The sequence below is a fragment of the Triplophysa dalaica genome, chromosome 11 (assembly GCF_015846415.1).
Source record: "Triplophysa dalaica isolate WHDGS20190420 chromosome 11, ASM1584641v1, whole genome shotgun sequence".
Classification (NCBI taxonomy): domain Eukaryota; kingdom Metazoa; phylum Chordata; class Actinopteri; order Cypriniformes; family Nemacheilidae; genus Triplophysa; species Triplophysa dalaica.
The window spans coordinates 18,993,272-19,012,158 of record NC_079552.1 but is presented as its reverse complement, the minus strand read 5'-3'; the positions used below and the strand labels follow the sequence as shown (position 1 = coordinate 19,012,158).

The window sequence follows — 18,887 nt, the reverse complement described above, 5'->3', positions numbered from 1 at the left end:
AAGGTGATAATTAAAGGAGCACCTTTACAAAATAATGTGCAATTAAGAAATAAAATATTTAGACAAACAACATTTAAAAATGTTTAGGGTCATTTAGTATCGACTCACCCAGCTGCAGCCCAGGCTGATGCTCGTACTTGTACTGCTGGGGACACCTAGACTCCATTGCTCTTTTATCTACTTCACTCATGTAACTTTAGTAACATTTATAAACAAACCCTGCAGTAACTGACGAGAGACTGATGACTCGAGCTCCATTGTTTACTCCTATAGATAGTCGCTTTAGGTGAAAGTTGCTCATCATTTGCATAAAGTTGAGCAAATCTCAACTTTGTTGCGTCACTATACATGACCAGTTCCTATCGCTCATGTTGCTGGAAGTTGCCGGCTGTCCATTGAAAAGAATGACATCAAGTTGCTTTGTCACTAAGTGTAGCTGGCGGTGTGAACGGGTCGTTTGTGTATGTGTATAGATATAGAGGCTACGTAGATAGGTCCTACGCACGACCATGACTTGCCCTTTAGTCTATAGGATTTTGAACTGTTTTCGGAAAACCGTTAATCCACTCTCTTAGAAAAGATATAGCTTAAGTGAGACCAGTCTGAAGATCGATGTGAAGTTTAGTGGCTGTAGTTTGAAAGCTGTAGGAGGAGTCAGACAATTTTGTCACAGAAAAAGTTTAAGTGAAGTATGTTGGCTTTCTCAAGCAAATTTAAAGTAAATTGATTCTTCTAAAAAATGTAACGCTTACACAATACAACCATTCAAATGTGAATTCTATATGCTACTGTAAACAGGTTCAATAGAGTCTGGAAGAAAGGAGGCGGGGTCGGCGTGACATGAGACTGCTCCAGCTAGCGAGGGACAACTTTCGCAGCTGGTGCACATGCGGGAACAAGATTTCAGGGAAGGACACACACCAGGTCTGTTCTGCATGTCTTGGGCTGAAACATGCCCAGGCAGTGATCGATGCTCCCAGGGCCAAGCTAGCCTATCAGGCCAGGACCCCCTCATGTCTGTTAGTCCTGCTCAGGCTGTCACCCCGCAGGTATCCATTCAAGTGGAGCTGCCCACCAAGATGACTCTAATCTGGGGAGAACAGCTTGATGCTTGCGATCCCCTACCTAACGTGCCTAGTACTGTACGGACGTGAGCAGGAGGATTTGCACTACTTTGAGAAGGAGGGACTATCGGAATTTCTTCTCTCCAAAGAGGAGAATTATGAAGATTCCCTCTTCCTCCCCCCTGCTTACTCGGTGCAATCCCACGCCGCGGCAGGATCCATGGAAGGGGCGAGGCACCATCATCTCTACTTCTGAGTGTTGATCTGCAGGAAGTGTGCAAATGCACTGCGGTGAAACTTAATGTTCCGTTGCCGACTGTGGTAGCGGAGACTGCAAAAGTCACGCTATGAAGGGAAACGATTGCCAAGGCGAAATGGGCAGCGAGACAGCTCCTTTCGATTTTTTTCAGAGTTTTTGGAAGAAGTGGAGGTCACCTGGATGGATAGACGTTTCATAGGAAAAGTGCCCATACAGGGGGGATCTGCTCTCAACTTGGAGGAAATGGAGAAGGAGGGTCTTCTCTGTATGCCTCGAATGGAGCCGTTATTCGCCATGCACTTATACCCGAACCACTAGGCGACGGCAAACCCCACATTGCCTTTTAAAGTGGATCAGTTCTCCGTCTACGGAGATGTGCAGTTCAGGCCGAGGGAAAAGCTATGGTCACCATGGTCATTCAAGAGAGAGGACGCTGGCTTAAGCTGGCTAATCTTTCAGACAGGGAGAAAGACTCCATTTTTGACGCTCCGGTTGTCTTAGTGGGCATTTTTGGCTCCGCGCGGACACGGATGCAAAAGAAATGTGAGGAGAAGAAGAGGGATGATGAGGCTTAGGACGTAGACGACCGAGACCACCAGCTGTGATTTCAGTGGCTCAAAGTGGTGTTATCCAGGTGGCACAGGTGGCACAGGAAGAACAGTCCGCCAGCTACAACCCAGACCGACCCACCCACAACTCATCCTTCTCAGGTCAGTCTGATCAGGGTTTTCAAAGGAGGGGAGCTTACTGCCCTTACTTTCCTCGCCATAGTAGGGAAAAAAGTGCAATATCTAACAAAGATTGACGTTTGCACATGCACTAGCAGACGTTTGCACACGATGCTGCTAATCGGTACCGGTACTTATCAATACTGTTATTGATACTACGCTCTATAATTCGATGCAAAAACACATGATGTGAAACAATGTTAAACATTTTAGGTTTCTTTATTACAGTTGATTTTCAAAACTGCAGTTTACAAATGCCTCTGAGCAAACAGAAAATGCCACACAACAAAACTTAGCATGTTACCACTTACGGCACTTATCATGTGCATAGGAGCACATCATAAGTAATTCAACATATTTACTTTACGTCACTATGGTTATTTTGCTGGTAGAATGCATTTATTTTTTCCTTTCTGGTTCTAGATCTACATAAATGAATCTACATAAATGAATGAGACTGCATTCATTCGTTTATTTATTTATAAATTAGATATTATTTATTAGAATGATCTTACTCGTTGTATAAACACCATGCACTGTGCTGTGTTCTAACTTATCTGTTTTTCCTGTTTGCCCCTGTAAAGCTGCTTTGAAATAATACACGTTGTTAAAAGCGCTATATAAATAAACTTGAATTGAATTGAATTTTCTAATATTTTTTTATAATATGTGCTATTTTTTTATAATTTTACTAGCACATTTAATTCAATTAACTAAAGTAAGTAAATATACTCCGTGGCCGAATGATTAAAAACAATGTTATAACTTGTTCTCGAATGAGAACTCGTTTTGTTTTGACGAATTGCTGCAAAGAGGTGATTGATGGAAGCTTCCTCGTTGAGAAACGCGTTAGTAGTTGGCGATACTGTAAAATGTGGTATTGATCCGATACAAAGTAAATGCCCGTAACCAATACCTTTTACTTTTAGAAGCATTCACTTGAATTTGCATTTACTTTCCTGTATGTAGATGAAATGTCATGATTTATCAGATGATTGCATCATTAATATTCTCAATCTTAGTACATTTTCATGACCACAATTTTTTTTTTATTTGTGCTCTTAATTTGCCATGTAGATGTTAAAACACGGGACATCATTTGAACCAAATAAATATATTTATTTAGTTGTTTATTCTTGTTCTAGAATATGCAAGCATGAACTTTGCATCAAATTATTTATGGAAAATGGTAATGGTAACCGATATATTACATAACCATTTCTCCCTATCCCAGTACTACTTCTCTAGCTGCTGAGTTACGTGATAGCAGACTACAAAACACAACAGGGCAGGGAGGAGCAACGTCTGCAAAACTAGGTGTATGGGAAATAGTTTTTCTTCATTATACAATTATAAGCTACATTAGTAAATAAATAAAATCAGTAGTAAAACATATTGTAGGATCTTGCCCAGATCAAAGGTGACCATTTGGAGGCATCGTAAAACACACTGACCTCTCAGTGGAACTCTAATCGGCGCCAGCAAGTCTGATCCAACTGTCCTCGTGTAACACATCCATCAATTGACCAGGATAAATCCCAACAGGGAGGATGGGGTCGTTGACACGAACATGGACTCCAGATGTATTAACAGGAATGAGAGCAAATGGTCAGTCAATTCTTGAAAGTCTCCCTCTTGTTAACCACAAAAGAATAGTTTAAAATAATTCAAACCTATATCTCCACATTGTATCTTTGTCCCCATGTTATTCGGCCTTGCCTATAACCTCAAAAGCATGTGTGTTTAGTTGTATTCTGCTTATACTTTTATTCTTGTACAAACTTCAGGTCAATGTACTTATAATCCTGGCATGTTTTATATCTAAATGTTTCTCTTTTCATTCCTTGAAAGATGATGTATAGCACAGTAAGGTGTTTCCTACCATACTCATTTTATGTAATGCTAAGAGTTTTACAGCACCAAACTCCGAAGTAATCCTAAATGCAAATGAGCTAATAAGCGGAACAAAGAAACTTGATCTCGCCCAAAAATCAGCTCATCACATTGGACCACTCACTTTAGAGGGGCGTGAAGCCCAAGCTTAAAACATCCGTAAATTGAGCGAACGATGCTCAGCTCTTCCGTGTGTTCGCTCCTACTGAGACCTGTCTCTCTCTTCGGAGACAGTTTTTCCTTTCGGCAGAATTACTTCGGCTAACTTCGTCAGCCAATCCCGGCTCTAAGAAAGAAGTAGACTGACTCACCCGCATGCTTTGAAACCATCAGGACTTCGAGAACACTTTTCCACGGGCACAAAACCTTGTCCAAGCACACTCAAAAGGAAACCAATGCAAGTATCAACTATTTCCTAAATAGGTGCGTTTAAGCTGTAACCCCTTTTAACTAAGGAGACGGTCCTTGATGGTTCATGCAGATGTGAATAGTTGTTTGTAATACTGCCACTCTTTGCTTTGTCTATTTCTTCCATTTCTTTACTGCTTTTACGTTTCATGTTTGTTTGTTATTTCTTAGTTAGTCGGTTTGTTTTCCCTTTAGTGTGGTCAATAAACCTGCATTTGTCTGCACGCTCGAATTGTTGCTGTGTTTCTCTATCACATATTACCGTCACTTAAACTGCTTGATTTCGTTATAATTTCTGGAGCGGTACTGTACTACATACAGTAAGAGTGTTATGTTTCCAAGGCCAGGAAAGTAATATTTCTTAGATTTGATATACGATCTGCGGATCACTCGCTGCACGAGTGAATTTAGTTTGTCGCTATTATCAGGTCTGACGAATCCGATAAAGTGTATAAAACAGGTATAGTTAATCATCATTAATTATACGTATTTTACTGTGATCAAACTCATAGTTTCCCCCGAAATACACTACAATATATTATGAATGTTTTTATGTTAGGATCGATCCTTTTCGATACAACCTCAGTATCGGAAGTATCGATACTTCAGGACCGATCCGCCCACCACTAAAACGCGGACGCTGAAAGCTCCACAAGCACAACCATGCCACTCATAAACACGCCAAACATGCATATTACAAATACATCATTGAAATCATATGGCACTAGATATCACACATATGTCGAGCAAACTTCGGCTTTTCGGACACGATTCAGGGATGGGAAATGATAGGCAGCAGCAGCCTCAAATTCGCCATGTAACACAGGAATATATAGGGATAAAACAACGCATGTATCGATAACGGAATCGTTTGTCACGAAGCTTATCGATACTCTGGTATCAACCCATTATATTCCGGTCTAAAAATGTTCTGGTTCTCGGTACCTATCCCTAAGTACAATAGGTAGTCAACCAAAATGCTCTCTAGAGCCACGTTGAGTGCCGCCATTGGGGAAGGACGGCAGTAAAAAAATATTTACATGTGAAATTAGTTCGCAAAATTTCCACCAGGAGGCGCAAAGGGAGAGTTTGCGCCTTCAGTACTTATCCACGTAGTTCAAGACAGTGAAATTCAATGGAATAAATTCATTATTACATGACAGCAGGCAACACATTAAAGATTAAAACAAGAGTTATTCACATTTATAATATAAAAAAGCGATATAGGCGGAGAATTTAATTCAATTCAATTCAAGTTTATTTATATAGCGCTTTTCATAATGTGTATTGTTTCAAAGCAGCTTTACAGGGGCAAACAGGAAAAACAGAAAAGATAAAACACAGCACAGTGCATGGTATTTATACAAAGAGTAAGATCATTCTAATAAATGATATCTAACTTCTAAATAAATAAATAAATAAATGCAGTCTCCAGATGAGCAGGCCAACACTGCCCTACTGTGACGAGGAACCCAAACTCCCATGATTGAAACAGGCTCAGCCGGGAGGGCCAGATCCCCTGTGATGTGTCATAGCTGCACTCAAACTGCTGACATGTGATTTAAGTTTTAGCATTTAATACCAAATATTGTAACTTCAGCATTAATAAGACAAATAGTCCGTCTTTTCTCTTGGTTGGGGATGTAGTGGTGTGACGGGGTAAGAGACACGGCAGACACAGAGCAACGGTGCAAGCAACCCCAGCGGGGAATTTATTAAACAACTTAAAATATACTGTCCCACAAGGTAACATCCTGGGTGCTCTTAAATCATAATTGGCCAGTCCGTGCTCGTGTATGAAGGTCCTCGTCCCTGCTTCCCTCGCTGTCCTTCCGTTTTCCATTCCGGGGCGAATGGTGACAGCGGTGTTGTCTCTCGACCCAGGACCTCGAGTGATCTTCGCACGCGGCCTTTATGCCCGGCAGCTAATCCAGCGCAGGTGTAGCGCAATCAGCGCTAGCTGCCGGGCTGTTGCCCAGGTGACGCTGATCCCAGGTCAGCTCCGCGTCACAAGTGGTCTGAGCAGGGATGGTCCGATGGTCTATTTCTCTTGGCTGGTGGTGGAATTGCCTTAGATGGAGCTGGGATGGTCAGTCAGTCTGCAGCTGTAGCTGGCGTAATCTCAAGTTGGGGATGGGCATCTGTCGGTCGTCTGGACATGGTGGAACTTCTTCCTACCTCGGGATGGGCCTCCCGAGGCAGAGGCAGAAAGAGAATAAAGAGAATGATTAACGTAGCTGCTGTTCATTAACTATGCATTAAGTGAAGGCTTGGCTGAAAAGATGTGTCTTTACTCTAGATTTAAATTGGGAGAGTGTGTCTGACCCTCGAATAGTATCAGGAAGGCTATTCCAGAGTTTAGGTGCTACATATGAGAAAGCTCGACCCCCTTTGGTGGATTTAGTTATTCTAGGTGTTATCAAAAGTCCTAAGTTTTGAAATCTTAGAGGGCGTGATGGGTTGTAACGGGATAAAAGCTTGGTTAAGTAAGTAGGCGCAAAACCGTTTAAGGCTTTGTAAGTAATTAAAAGAATTTTAAAATCAATACTATACTTAATGGGTAGCCAGTGAGGGGATGATAAACTGGGGTTATGTGATCGTCTTGACCTAGTAAGAACTCTGGCAGCTGCATTCTGAACTAACTGTAGTTTGTTTATCGATGATACAGGACAACCACTAAGTAGAGTATTACAATAGTCAAGTTGTGAGGTCACAAATGCATGAATAAGCTTTTCTGCGTCAGCAACACATAAAACATTTCGTAATTTGGCAACATTTCTAAGGTGGAAGAAGGCTGTTTTTGTGATATTCGAGATGTGATTTTTAAATGACAGGTTGCCGTCTAATATAACGCCTAGGTCTTTAACTGTATTTGTTGGAGTAACAGTGCAGCTTTCAATTTGCAGGCTGTAATCGGAGATATTCTGTTTACTTGATTTTGGTGCTATAAGTAATATTTCTGTTTTGCTAGAGTTTAAAAGAAGGAAATTACTAGTCATCCAATGTTTTATGTCCTCGATGCACTCTGCCAGTTTGGATAGCTTAAAGGAATCATATGATCTTGATGAGATATATAGCTGAGTATCATCTGCATAACAGTGGAAGCTAATTCCATGTTTTCTAATAATGTTGCCAAGGGGCAGCATGTATATGGAGAAAAGCAAGGGTCCTAAAACCGATCCCTGAGGTAATCCATAATTTACTTGCGTAAGATTTGACGATTTCCCATTTAAATGGACATATTGATATCTGTCTGTTAAGTAAGATCTGAACCATTGTAGTGCCTGTCCCTGAATACCGGTATAATTGTGTAAATGATCTAATATTATTTTATGGTCTACAGTATCGAAAACAGCACTAAGGTCAAGCAGTACTAAGAGTGAGATGTTACCTTTATCTGATGCAATAAGAAGGTCATTTGTAATTCTAATGAGCACAGTTTCAATGCTATGATACGGTCTAAAGCCAGACTGAAACTTTTCGTGCATGTCATTATTTTGTAGGAAGGTACACAGTTGAGTTGAAACCACTTTTTCTAGTATTTTAGACAAGTACGGGAGATTTGAAATCGGTCTATAGTTTCCAAGTTCATTGGGGTCTAAGTTTGTTTTTTTGATAAGAGGCTTAATTACAGCCAGTTTAAAGGGTCCTGGGACATGGCCTAGATTAATTGACGAGTTGATGATGTTATAAATGGGCTCAATTGCAACAGGTAGTAACACTTTTAATAAGGTAGTCGGAATGAGGTGTATTAAGCATGTTGTCGGTTTGGATGTTGCAATAATTTTAATTAAATCTTCCTGATTCATAGGAGAAAAACACTCTAGCTTTTCTTTTTGGGTGACGGCTGAAACTAATTCTTCTGACACACTTGAAGGTTTGGTTTGAGCTATGTTGTCTTGTATTTTTTCGATTTTCTCAGTAAAAAACTTCATGAAATCATTGCTACCAAGGTGCGGCGGAATACCCAGGTCAGGTGGAGTCTGTTTGTTTGTTAGTTTAGCAATTGTACTAAATAAAAACCTTGGATTGTTTTTGTTATTTTCTATGAGGTTACGGAAGTGCTCGGCTTTTGCTGCTTTGAGTGCCTTTTTGTAACAGCTTGCACTCTCTTTCCATGCAATTTTAAAGACCTCTAATTGCGTTTGTTTCCATTTTCGCTCCAGTTTACGCGTTTCTCTTTTTAGGGCGCGAGTGGTGCAATTATACCATGGTGCTATGATCTTTTCATTAATCTTTTTTGACTTCAGAGGTGCGACCGCTTCTAATGTATTAGAGAAAATAGTGCCCATGTTGCTGGTCATGTCATCGAGCGATTCTATATTAGTTGGAAAGGTTATTAGAGGAGTCAGATCTGGCAAGTTCTTTACGAAACTATCTTTAGTAGTTGAGGTGATAGTTCTACCCTGTCGATAACGAGATATACAACTGATTTCTGCAGTGCGCAGTGTACATGTTATAAGATGGTGATCGGAAACGTCGTCGCTTTGAGGTATAACATCGAATTTAACATCGAATTTAACTAAATATGGGATCATAGTAAAGTAATTATTTAGTCATTAGAACAAAACTCATTAGAACAAACGTGTTATGATCACAGTGACTTTAAATGTTTTTTTTTTTACAGACTAAAGCAACTGCTTATGCCTGATAGTTATAAGAACACGCCATTATAATAAAAAAATAACCATGCACTGTCTTTTCTGTCCTTATACGCGCAAACTGTTGATTGTTTTTAAAACGTTCCATAACCACCGTTCAATACTACCCTTTTTGCAGGTAAGCTTTTATAATAAATGTTTCTTTATTTAAGGATAATCTCTTTTCCACCACTGCGCAAACGCTGTTCAATATTACATATTATATTAACATTAAACAGTCTTCATTTAACATATCACCAAGTAAAACAAAACAGTAAACATTTTAAACTTGCAACAGCGCGTAGCCAATGCGGACAGAAGCTTTAATATTAATTTTCAAAGTGTGTAACAAGGTTCAATAAAAAGGAAGGAAGGAGGTTTATAAACCGGCAACCAGCAAACATTCAAACAAACTTTAATCAAAAATGAACAAACAATAACACTGAAGTAAAATGCCGGCAGCCACCTCACGCTCGACTGCCTGCCAAAAGAACATACATACAAACTTAAAACATATGTGCGGGCCCGGTCCTCTCTCGTCAGCAATCCCGTCGCTCGTCTTCTTATGCTCCCGATTTCCTCCGTTAGATATGCGGGACCAGTGTGCGCACAGTTGCGCACCATTAATCAATCATTGGAGTTTGGGTTCCTCGCCACAGCAGGGCAGTGTTGGCCTGCTCACCGGGAGACTGCATTCATTCATTTATTTATTTATTTATTTAGAAATTAGATGTTATTTATTAGAATGAACTTACTCGTTGTATAAATACCATGCACTGTGCTGTGTTTTAACTTTTCTGTTTTTCCTGTTTGCCCCTGTAAAGCTGCTTTGAAACAATACACATTGTGAAAAGCGCTATATAAATAAACTTGAATTGAATTGAATTGAAGTTGATTCCAACTATCACTCACGCCACCGGCCCGCCTCACGGCTCCCGTCCCGCCTTCCTCACCACAAAGTGTTCAATTGTTTTTTATTTTAAGATCATTTACAAAGATTACCATGAGTGATTATTTGGCACTTAAATGTGCGTAAGTGAAAATGATCACACAGGAGTGGGCCGTTTGCACCAACTATTACAATATGCCTAAGACCACAGCGGAGCATAGCCTCTTTGTTAGCGTGTCCGTCTTCTAAACCGGTAAGGACCGATTTGCAGTCGAGGCTTGCTTGGAGCGGGCGTAAGTCCTGTGAGAAGCAGCTAAATCAGATATAAATGATACTAAGCGACAACAGAAGGCACAATATATCATTGTTTTATAATTATAAATGAATGCCGACCGGAGAAAGTAAACTGCATCAGGCGAAAATGTAACATAAATTATTTTTAATGACCTAGAACAGAGGCCGTGTGAAAACCTGAAGGAAAAAACATAATATTTGCCTAACTAGTTTAAAGACCGTTTCATCGTTATCAAATAAAAGTGTGATGAAATAGTGTATTGACCTGCGTTTAAATTACATGCATTGAAATGTTTTAATTCTCTCTGTGTCAGTAGGCTACAGGCTTTTAAAAAGATATTCCACTTCTCAGTTGACGGGGAATGGGAACTAAGAGAAGTGTGAATGTCTCGCTTTCTGAAAGAGCAGAGCTTATGTTGTGTCCAGAACAAACTAAAAAAATTGAACTTTGGCGACATTTTGTGCCGCGTTAACCAATCAGAGCTTGCTCTAGCAGTGAGGTGATTATGATGTTCCGAGCAGAGGCAGAAATCCAAAACAACAATGGAGGACAAAATCATTGTTGCTGTATGTGTATACCTGGAGCTGTACGATACATCTTACTTTAATCGAAACAGAAATAAAAAGGATCTTGCTTAAAAGAAAGTGAGTGATGAGGTCGGACAATATGGTAAGTTGTCAAAAACGATCTTTACACAATTTAAGCAATATACTGTATATATACAGGACTGGAGCTGACTGGCAGAAGCCCCTCCCATGACAGGAATTCGTGTCTGCAATGAAGTGAGTTCGACGTTCGAAGGAAGCGAATTTGACACGCAAATGAAGCGAGTAAACTCAAAATGTTCAAGCATCCAACTACGCGAGAATAGCGCAAGTCGCGTTTGGTCTGAACACACAGTTAGAATTAATGTCTTGCGTGCAGGGTGACAAATAAGCGTAAGACGCCGTAACACTGATAAGAAACTTCAATCTAAACAAAAACGAAATATCTTTGCCAAAATATGCTTTTTATAACCGTAATGGTCCTAATTTACATAACATATTCAATTATTTTAATATTACATTTTACATATTAAAACACTGTAATGACCTTAAGTTTAAATGACAAACAAATAAATGTTTTAATATCTTCTTAATCAATACAGCACTTTATAAAGTAAATAATGTAAAATTCCCTGTTTACATTTCAATCTATTTTTAAATATGCAACATCTCAATAGACACCTCTTTTGAGTTTTCGCTGAAGTTTTATATGGTGATTTCTTGCCCCCCCTGCACTAACTAATGTTGCTTGGTCGATTTAATATTATGATCCATTTGAACTTTCTAATGGTAAAAATGTAGTTTCTGATCTCCTACGTGATTCGAGACCGGTGCGCGCAGAGCTGCGGCTCATTAACAATCACTCACCAGTCTCAAACCACCGTCTCGCCCTGCCAACTCCACTACAGTGACTAAATGAATACAAACATTAAAATGAAAACACTCCTTATACAGTTGTGTTCAAAATTATTCAACCCCCACTGAAATTGATTGTTTTGGTCGGTTTGCATTGATTATGATCATTCAGTCATCCTGCTTACAATTAAATCAAAGAGGCACGTGTAGGTCAGACAAATATAACATAACATTTATAATGAAATAACCACAAATGTCTTTTCTGAGCTCACATCATTATCAGTTTTATTCAACCCCAAAGTGACATTCAATCTTAGTACTTAGTACAACATCCTTTTACAGTTATAACAGCTTTTAAACGTGAAGCATAGCTTGACACAAGTGTCTTGCAGCGATCTACGGGTATCTTCGCCCATTCATCATGGGCAAAAGCCTCCAGTTCAGTCACATTCTTAGGCTTGCGCACTGCAACTGCTTTCTTTAAGTCCCACCAGAGGTTCTCAATCGGATTTAAGTCTGGTGACTGCGATGGCCACTTCAAAATGTTCCAGCCTTTAATCTGCAACCATGCTCTAGTGGACTTGGAGGTATGCTTGGGATCATTGTCCTGTTGAAAGGTCCAACGTCTTCCAAGCCTCAGGTTTGTGACGGACTGGATCACATTGTCATCCAATATCTCCTGGTACTGAAGAGAATTCATGGTACCTTGCACACGTTGAAGCTTCCCAGTACCTGCAGAAGCAAAACAGCCCCGAAGCATGATTGACCCCCCGCCATGCTTCACAGTAGGCAAGGTGTTCTTTTCTTCATAGGCCTTGTTCTTCCTCCTCCAAACATAGCGTTGATCAATGGGCCCAAACAGTTCTAATTTTGTTTCATCAATCCACAGAACACTATCCCAAAACTTCTGTGGTTTGTCCACATGACTTTTGGCATACTGCAGTCGACTCTTCTTATTCTTTGGGGACAGCAAGGGGGTGCGCCTGGGAGTTCTGGCATGGAGGCCTTCATTATGCAGGGTGCGCCGTATTGTCTGAGCAGAAACTTCAGTACCCACATCTGACAAATCTTTTCTCAGTTCCTCAGCAGTCACACGGGGACTTTTCTCCACTCTACGCTTCAGGTAGCGCACAGCAGTCGAAGTCAGCATCTTCTTTCTGCCACGACCAGGTAGCGTTTCAACAGTGCCCTTTGCCTTGAATTTGCGAATGATGCTTCCTGTGGTGTCTCTTGAAGAGTAATCACCTGTTCTCTTGTCTTCCTGGACCATTCTCTTGACCTCACCATGTTTGTAACCACACCAGTAAATGTCTAGAAGGAGCTGAGTATCACAGTCATTTTAAAGCTGCCTAATTGGTGCTTATTAGGCTTTATTGCTGCTCCCTGATATCCACAGGTGTTTTCAATACCTGATTGAAAACACTTCATTGAACCTCTGTTCTTCAGAGTGGTAGTCTTTAAGGGGTTGAATAATTATGTCAATGAAGAATTCACAAAAGAAACATTTACTACTGTATTACAAAACTAATTGATGTCATTTTAGTTGCATATGGTTCTTTAAGAAGTCCTTGTAGGATTTCATTCAACACATAATTGTATTACACAGTCTCACAGTGCATTAATAAAATGCTTCTTGTTTTTTTTTACAATTCTTTAATAAATTAATTTTATATGTCATATCTTAGGTCTTTATGCTGGATACACAGTGCTCCCCCAAAACCCCAAGCAGTAAGGAAGGATTTGAGCACGCTCAATCCTGTGTACTGATCATTGAACTTCCAGCTGATCAGCTTTCCAATGGTCACGCTCAAAAGAGGTAAGCGGATTAACAATTTACAGATAATGTTACTGTTAACACGATGCAGTGCCCCTAACTGCTATAGGAGTTGTTCCCTATAAATTGTTCACCAACATGGGTTTAAAGACGGACGATTTTGGTCACATTATTAACATAGATAAGCTATACTTTAAACTATACTTTAAAATAAGTTTTTTTTCCCATTAGTAAATGCAGTAACTAAAACTAACTAACTGCCAAAAGGTGCAAATTTGTCATTGTCATCGAAATTTGCCGTTTTGAATCCAAAATGGCTCTTTATTGTGAGAGTTTTTGAAAATGGGGGTGAGGGGAGTCTTTGGATGGGTCACGGTGAATGAAATTATGAGAATCATGTCCAGATGTTGTGATAACGATGATAAATCCCTAGGCTTTTTGCAAGATATGTTTTAAATGCTGCGCAGATTTAGAACACATACTCAACTCATGAATCAGTATTAGATGTAGTTGAATTGAACAGCATCTGCACATTTCTGACCTATTTTAACACAACCGTCACTAAGCAACAGGTATAGGCATGCTGGTTTGTTTGCCTTGAAAGGAATGGAGCAGACCATAGAAACATAATATGGGGTAAGCAGGGGTGAATTTAGTGATTTGGGGGCCCTAGCCAAATCCATGTATGGGGGCCCCAACAATACGCCATTTTACTTTACTGCAGCCCTTATTTTCCTTTCTCCTCTATGCACAAAACTTTTCACCCCCAGTCAAAGTGACACTAAGTAAAAACTAAACTTAATAAACACAGATAAATTCCCAAATGAAAAACATAGGAAAAATACATATACAGTGGTTTCCTGGCAAATAAAGGAGCGAAAGGTGTGCAACCTGCGTTTAGGCCTAATGTCCCTTTAAGTGTCTTAACGAAACACTTATGTTAAAGCAAAGCTCATTTACACCCTACATTCTCTTGTAGTTCACTGAGCTTTGAACGATTCAGTGATCTCTTCCATTATGTGTAAACGAATTGGTTCAAATGAGTCATTTGTCTTTCTGATCGCAATTCGCGTTCATACTGGCGAACTCGCTGTGTTCAGAATAATGCTAATTTAACAAGCCAACTTCACACCTAAAAATATTACAAAGTTGTACAGCAAGTTAATTTAGAACACCTTTTCAAAAAATGTAATGTAAAACACCTGACAGCCGTGAAACACATCTAATTCAGCTCCTAATATAGCTATTTTACTGAACTCTTCAGCGTCTCCCTGCGCTGGTAACGAAACAGCATCCTTATTGTGGCATAATGCAGCAACTGCAGTTACAAATGACAATCTATTTAATGCACGCAGTATTTCTTGTGAAGACTTCAACAAATTTTTGGCGAGAGTCTGTAAGGCGGCACAAAATTTACTTGATGTGGGTGCACCCAATTTCTTTATGCAGGAAAATCCTTGATCTTGGATTACTATATACAAAGTGTGCCAACTCTCTGTGTATTTAATTGGGGTTCACAACCTTTTGTTGGATTGGATTGGATTCAATTTATTGTCATTACACATATAACAAGTACAGTGTAACGAAATGGATTTAAGAAGAAGAATACAGCAAACATGAGGGAAGTGGAGAGAAAAACAGATACACACAATACACCATAGACAAGACTTGCAACAGGGTAAGATAATCCAGCTCCGGCAAGCAGCCATCCGGTCCTGCAGCCATTACGGCGCTTAACACAGACCCGCATTTAAATGTGACCAAATTTCTGTACTAGTGCGTATAGTAGGCCTACGAAGTGGAGAAGAGGCGGGAAACACACACTACATTGACCAATACACAACAATGGAGAATTTAATATTAATGGTTACTGCATTTTCATATTAAGTAATATTCTTCAAATAAAATACTAGTAACAAGTAGGCTAACTGTTGCGGATATTCTAAATCATAGCAACCAACGCATAACACGAAGTGCCTCAAAAGCGTTCTCAGGCATCACTTGCAGGACGTTTTCAAAAAAGCACCAGGTATTATTATTTTAGCTGGCTAAATACAGTTTAGAGTGACACAGTTTAATTTATTTACTTATTGGTAAGCATATTGTCTATTAGTATCTTATGCATTTATGCAATATAATGTGGCTACACATTTCCCCCTTGAGAACCTATCACTTCGACTGGTTTTGAAACAGGCCAATGAAATAGGCGAATGAAATTTGCATGCTGGCCTCTTTCCCCGAATATCCGGGTATAAATGGGAGACGGCGTGCTGCATTCATTCACCTTTTGTTCTTCGGAGCCTTCACACATGAGCGACATCAAGACTTCAACTCTATGCCGAATTAATGCTGGATTCTCACAACATGAAAAAGCGGACTGTCCCTTCCTGTGGCGACGTCCCCTGGGCCTCTCAGCAGTTCCGGAAGTGTTTGACTTTTTTCTCTAAAAGACCAAATTTATCCAGCGTGGAATGTCCAACTGTTCTCATGGGTGCAATACACTCATCAAGGAGTGGGGACAGACACAATGGCTGCCTCAAGTGTTGGGTTTCCAGCACGCTGTGGCAGCCGTTGTGGATAAGTTCTGCCCCCACTGCGGGCGGTTCACGATTCAGACGTTGCGTCACGGCGGCTGTTTTCCCACGGGATCTCACCCGCCCTCGGTGCCGTGTTTCCCGGAAGTGCATGAGGAACTAAGTAAGACCTGGAAAGGCCCCCGGCGCGTGCAAACTAGTTCAGCCACCCTTTGCCTTCATCGTCCCCAAGAAAAGCGGGGTACCCTAAACATTTACCTACACAAGCTGCAGTTTCAGGATGCTCACGCAGAAGCACATCCTGGCGTCTATCAGATATCAGGATTGGTTCATGGCAATCGACCTAGAGGACGCTAACTTTCATGTCTCGATTCTGCCTCGTCATCACCCGTTCATACGGTTTGCTTTTAGGGTCTGCAATAGCAGTACAGAGTCCTCCCTTTCGGTCTGTCCCTGTCCCCACGAGTCTTTACGAAGATCATGGACGCCGCTACTCACCTCAGGGACAGAATCGTTAGGGTACTAAACTATCTCGACGACTGGCTAATCTTGCCACACTTTGGAGATCTGTTATGTACACACAGGGACCTTGTGCTCCGGCACCTAGATCGATTGGGACTACAGGTCAACCGAGAAAAGAGCAGCGACACAGAGAAAAGTGCAGCGACACCTACCCCTCTGCCTTTTAGACGAGGTGTTTATAATAATAATCTTGGGGGACAGATTCATTTAAAGTAATATAATCATCTGGTTTTAGCCATGTTTCTGTCAAACAGAGCATGTCTATTTTACGATCTGTTATCATATCAGAAAGAGAGCTAATATTTAGCAATCCGACTCGTAACAGTTGATTATCTGTACTTTGTTCATGTTTGATTTGTTTAACGTTCATTCAATTACTTTCAAGAGGTTTATGCATTATCTTATGTTTTATAATTTGGGGGACAGACACAGTCTCTATTTTATGATGTTTGGGAGAAGAGATTATTACATGTTGTACTTTTTGTGTATTCTGTGACTTGAGATGGCAAGCAGACAGTTGGTTAAACCATTCTGTCTGCTCCACAGGAGGGATGGGGACCATCTCGTTTCAACAGGTCAGGTCTGCCCTCAAAACTCTTCCAGTTATTTATAACAACTATATTATTCTGAAGGCACCTCTCAGACAACCAGCCATTTAGTGATAATAATCTGCTTTACATCTCATCACCACGATAAGCAGTGTGGGGGCCAGAGAATATTACAGTATCTGACATGGTGCTTGCGAGCTCACACACCTCTTTAATATTATCTTTGGTGATCTCCGATTGATGGAATCGAACATCACTTGCGCCGACGTGAATAACAATCTTACTGAATTTACGATTAGCCTCTGCCAGTAAACATTTGACTATGGTGGTCTCTATGTTAAAGTTCCGAACAATAGAATTACCAGGTTTCTCAGTCCGTGCATCACTGAGTGGGCCAAACCTGTTGTCCTGCGACTATGCTGTTTCACAGTCACGAAGTTTCCCAGCTGGGGGGGATTTTCAACAGGAACCTGCTGTGTGCGCTAACGTTGCTCGCATCCAAAGTGTTTTCTACGGTCCTTACACTCTTACTATCATCAAATAAAGATTAGATGCGAGACTCTAATTCTAAGATCTTCTCCTTCAGCCTATCTATTTCCCTGCATGTATCGCATGTAAAACCCTCGCCGCTGACAGAGAAGGCTAAGCTAAACACATGACATGAGGTGCAAGTAACAATAATAGGAACAGAAGCCATAAGTCACCGGGTTTGAAGAGTAATTCTGACTTACCAAGGTTGCTCGATGAATCGTAGTATATACGCTTAAAAGAGAAACGGTTAGCACACAAGACAAACTAGGCAAGATGAGATTCCACAGTGTAAACGGAAAGCAAGCTAACATGCTAATGCTGTGCTAACAGTGTTTAATTAACAATCAATTTTGATTTAGAATCGTCTAGGTTACGTCTGTAACCTCTGTTCCCTGATGGAGGGAATGAGACGTTGTGTTGAGACGACAGATGGGGTTCGCCCTTGAGAACCAATCAACTGTGACTACTATAGAAAAGGCCAATGATATTTGGCGAATGAAATTTGCAGCATTCATTTACCTATTGTTCTGAAGAGCCTGAGAGCCTCTCACGACTGCAGCAGAGGACGATACGTTTTGTGGCATAAGGGACACAGGTGGAGTACCTGTAACCTCAGTTCCCTCCACCAGGGAACTGAGGTTACAGACGTAACCTAGACGTTCCCTTTCTGTCTGTCTCTCTACGTTTTGTCTATACCTCAGATGGGGTTCCAATGGAAAACGCCACAACGCTGTATCGTGTCACAATCTCTAGCAAAGCGACAGTAACAGGCCTGGGCGTGTCAGCACGAGGCATTCGCAAAACTGTAACCTTCCAGTGTGGTGGTCGGGGGGTCTCAGTGCTTTCTTGGAGAAAGATGAGTACAGCCCTGACCAGTAACCTTTCACGGACGGAGGCCTTAGCACTCTACTGGCGAGAGGCCATCCGGATCGAGTTTACACCGGGTGAGCGCGACTCCCTTAATTAAGGATGCACTGCAGAGGCCACTTCCTACCCCAGGGGAGGAATTCAGTGGAAAAATATGGTCTTGCCCTTGGAGGAGATCGCATGGAACGTGCGGACTGAGTAGTTAACGGCGAGGTGGAGGTCCACCTAGGGGAATTCATGGGTTGCCAGGCAAGGATACATCAGATGGAACAGGATACGGAGGGGGTGTTACAGACGTCCGGTAGCACCAGGCCCGGTTAGAGGTGTCTGCTCGTCCCGGCCTAAGGGGGAAGGCTGCTCTGCCCAGCCAACCCCCAGGGGTTGCTTGCTTAGTGATGGATGGAATGCCTGTTCTTAACCAGTGTCTGGGTAAGAAGGAAGGTGGACGGGATACCTGTTCTTAGCCATGTGTTTGGGTATGAAGAGAGGTACATAGCACACGGAGGGTGGGGAGGTGCTTTCGCAGGCATACGCC

At 41.1% G+C, this 18,887-nt stretch overlaps 1 protein-coding gene across 3 annotated transcripts in view; it reads left to right on the top strand.

Moving 5' to 3' along the window:
- arfgef3 (ARFGEF family member 3) overlaps nt 1–18,887 on the top strand; it is a 141,492-nt gene that overhangs the window by 100,493 nt on the left and 22,112 nt on the right. For all 3 annotated transcript variants that reach the window (XM_056760656.1, XM_056760657.1, XM_056760655.1), the window contains exon 32: nt 13,262–13,392. In XM_056760656.1, the coding sequence (XP_056616634.1) occupies nt 13,262–13,392 (131 nt within the window). The remainder of the gene's footprint in view (nt 1–13,261; nt 13,393–18,887) is intronic.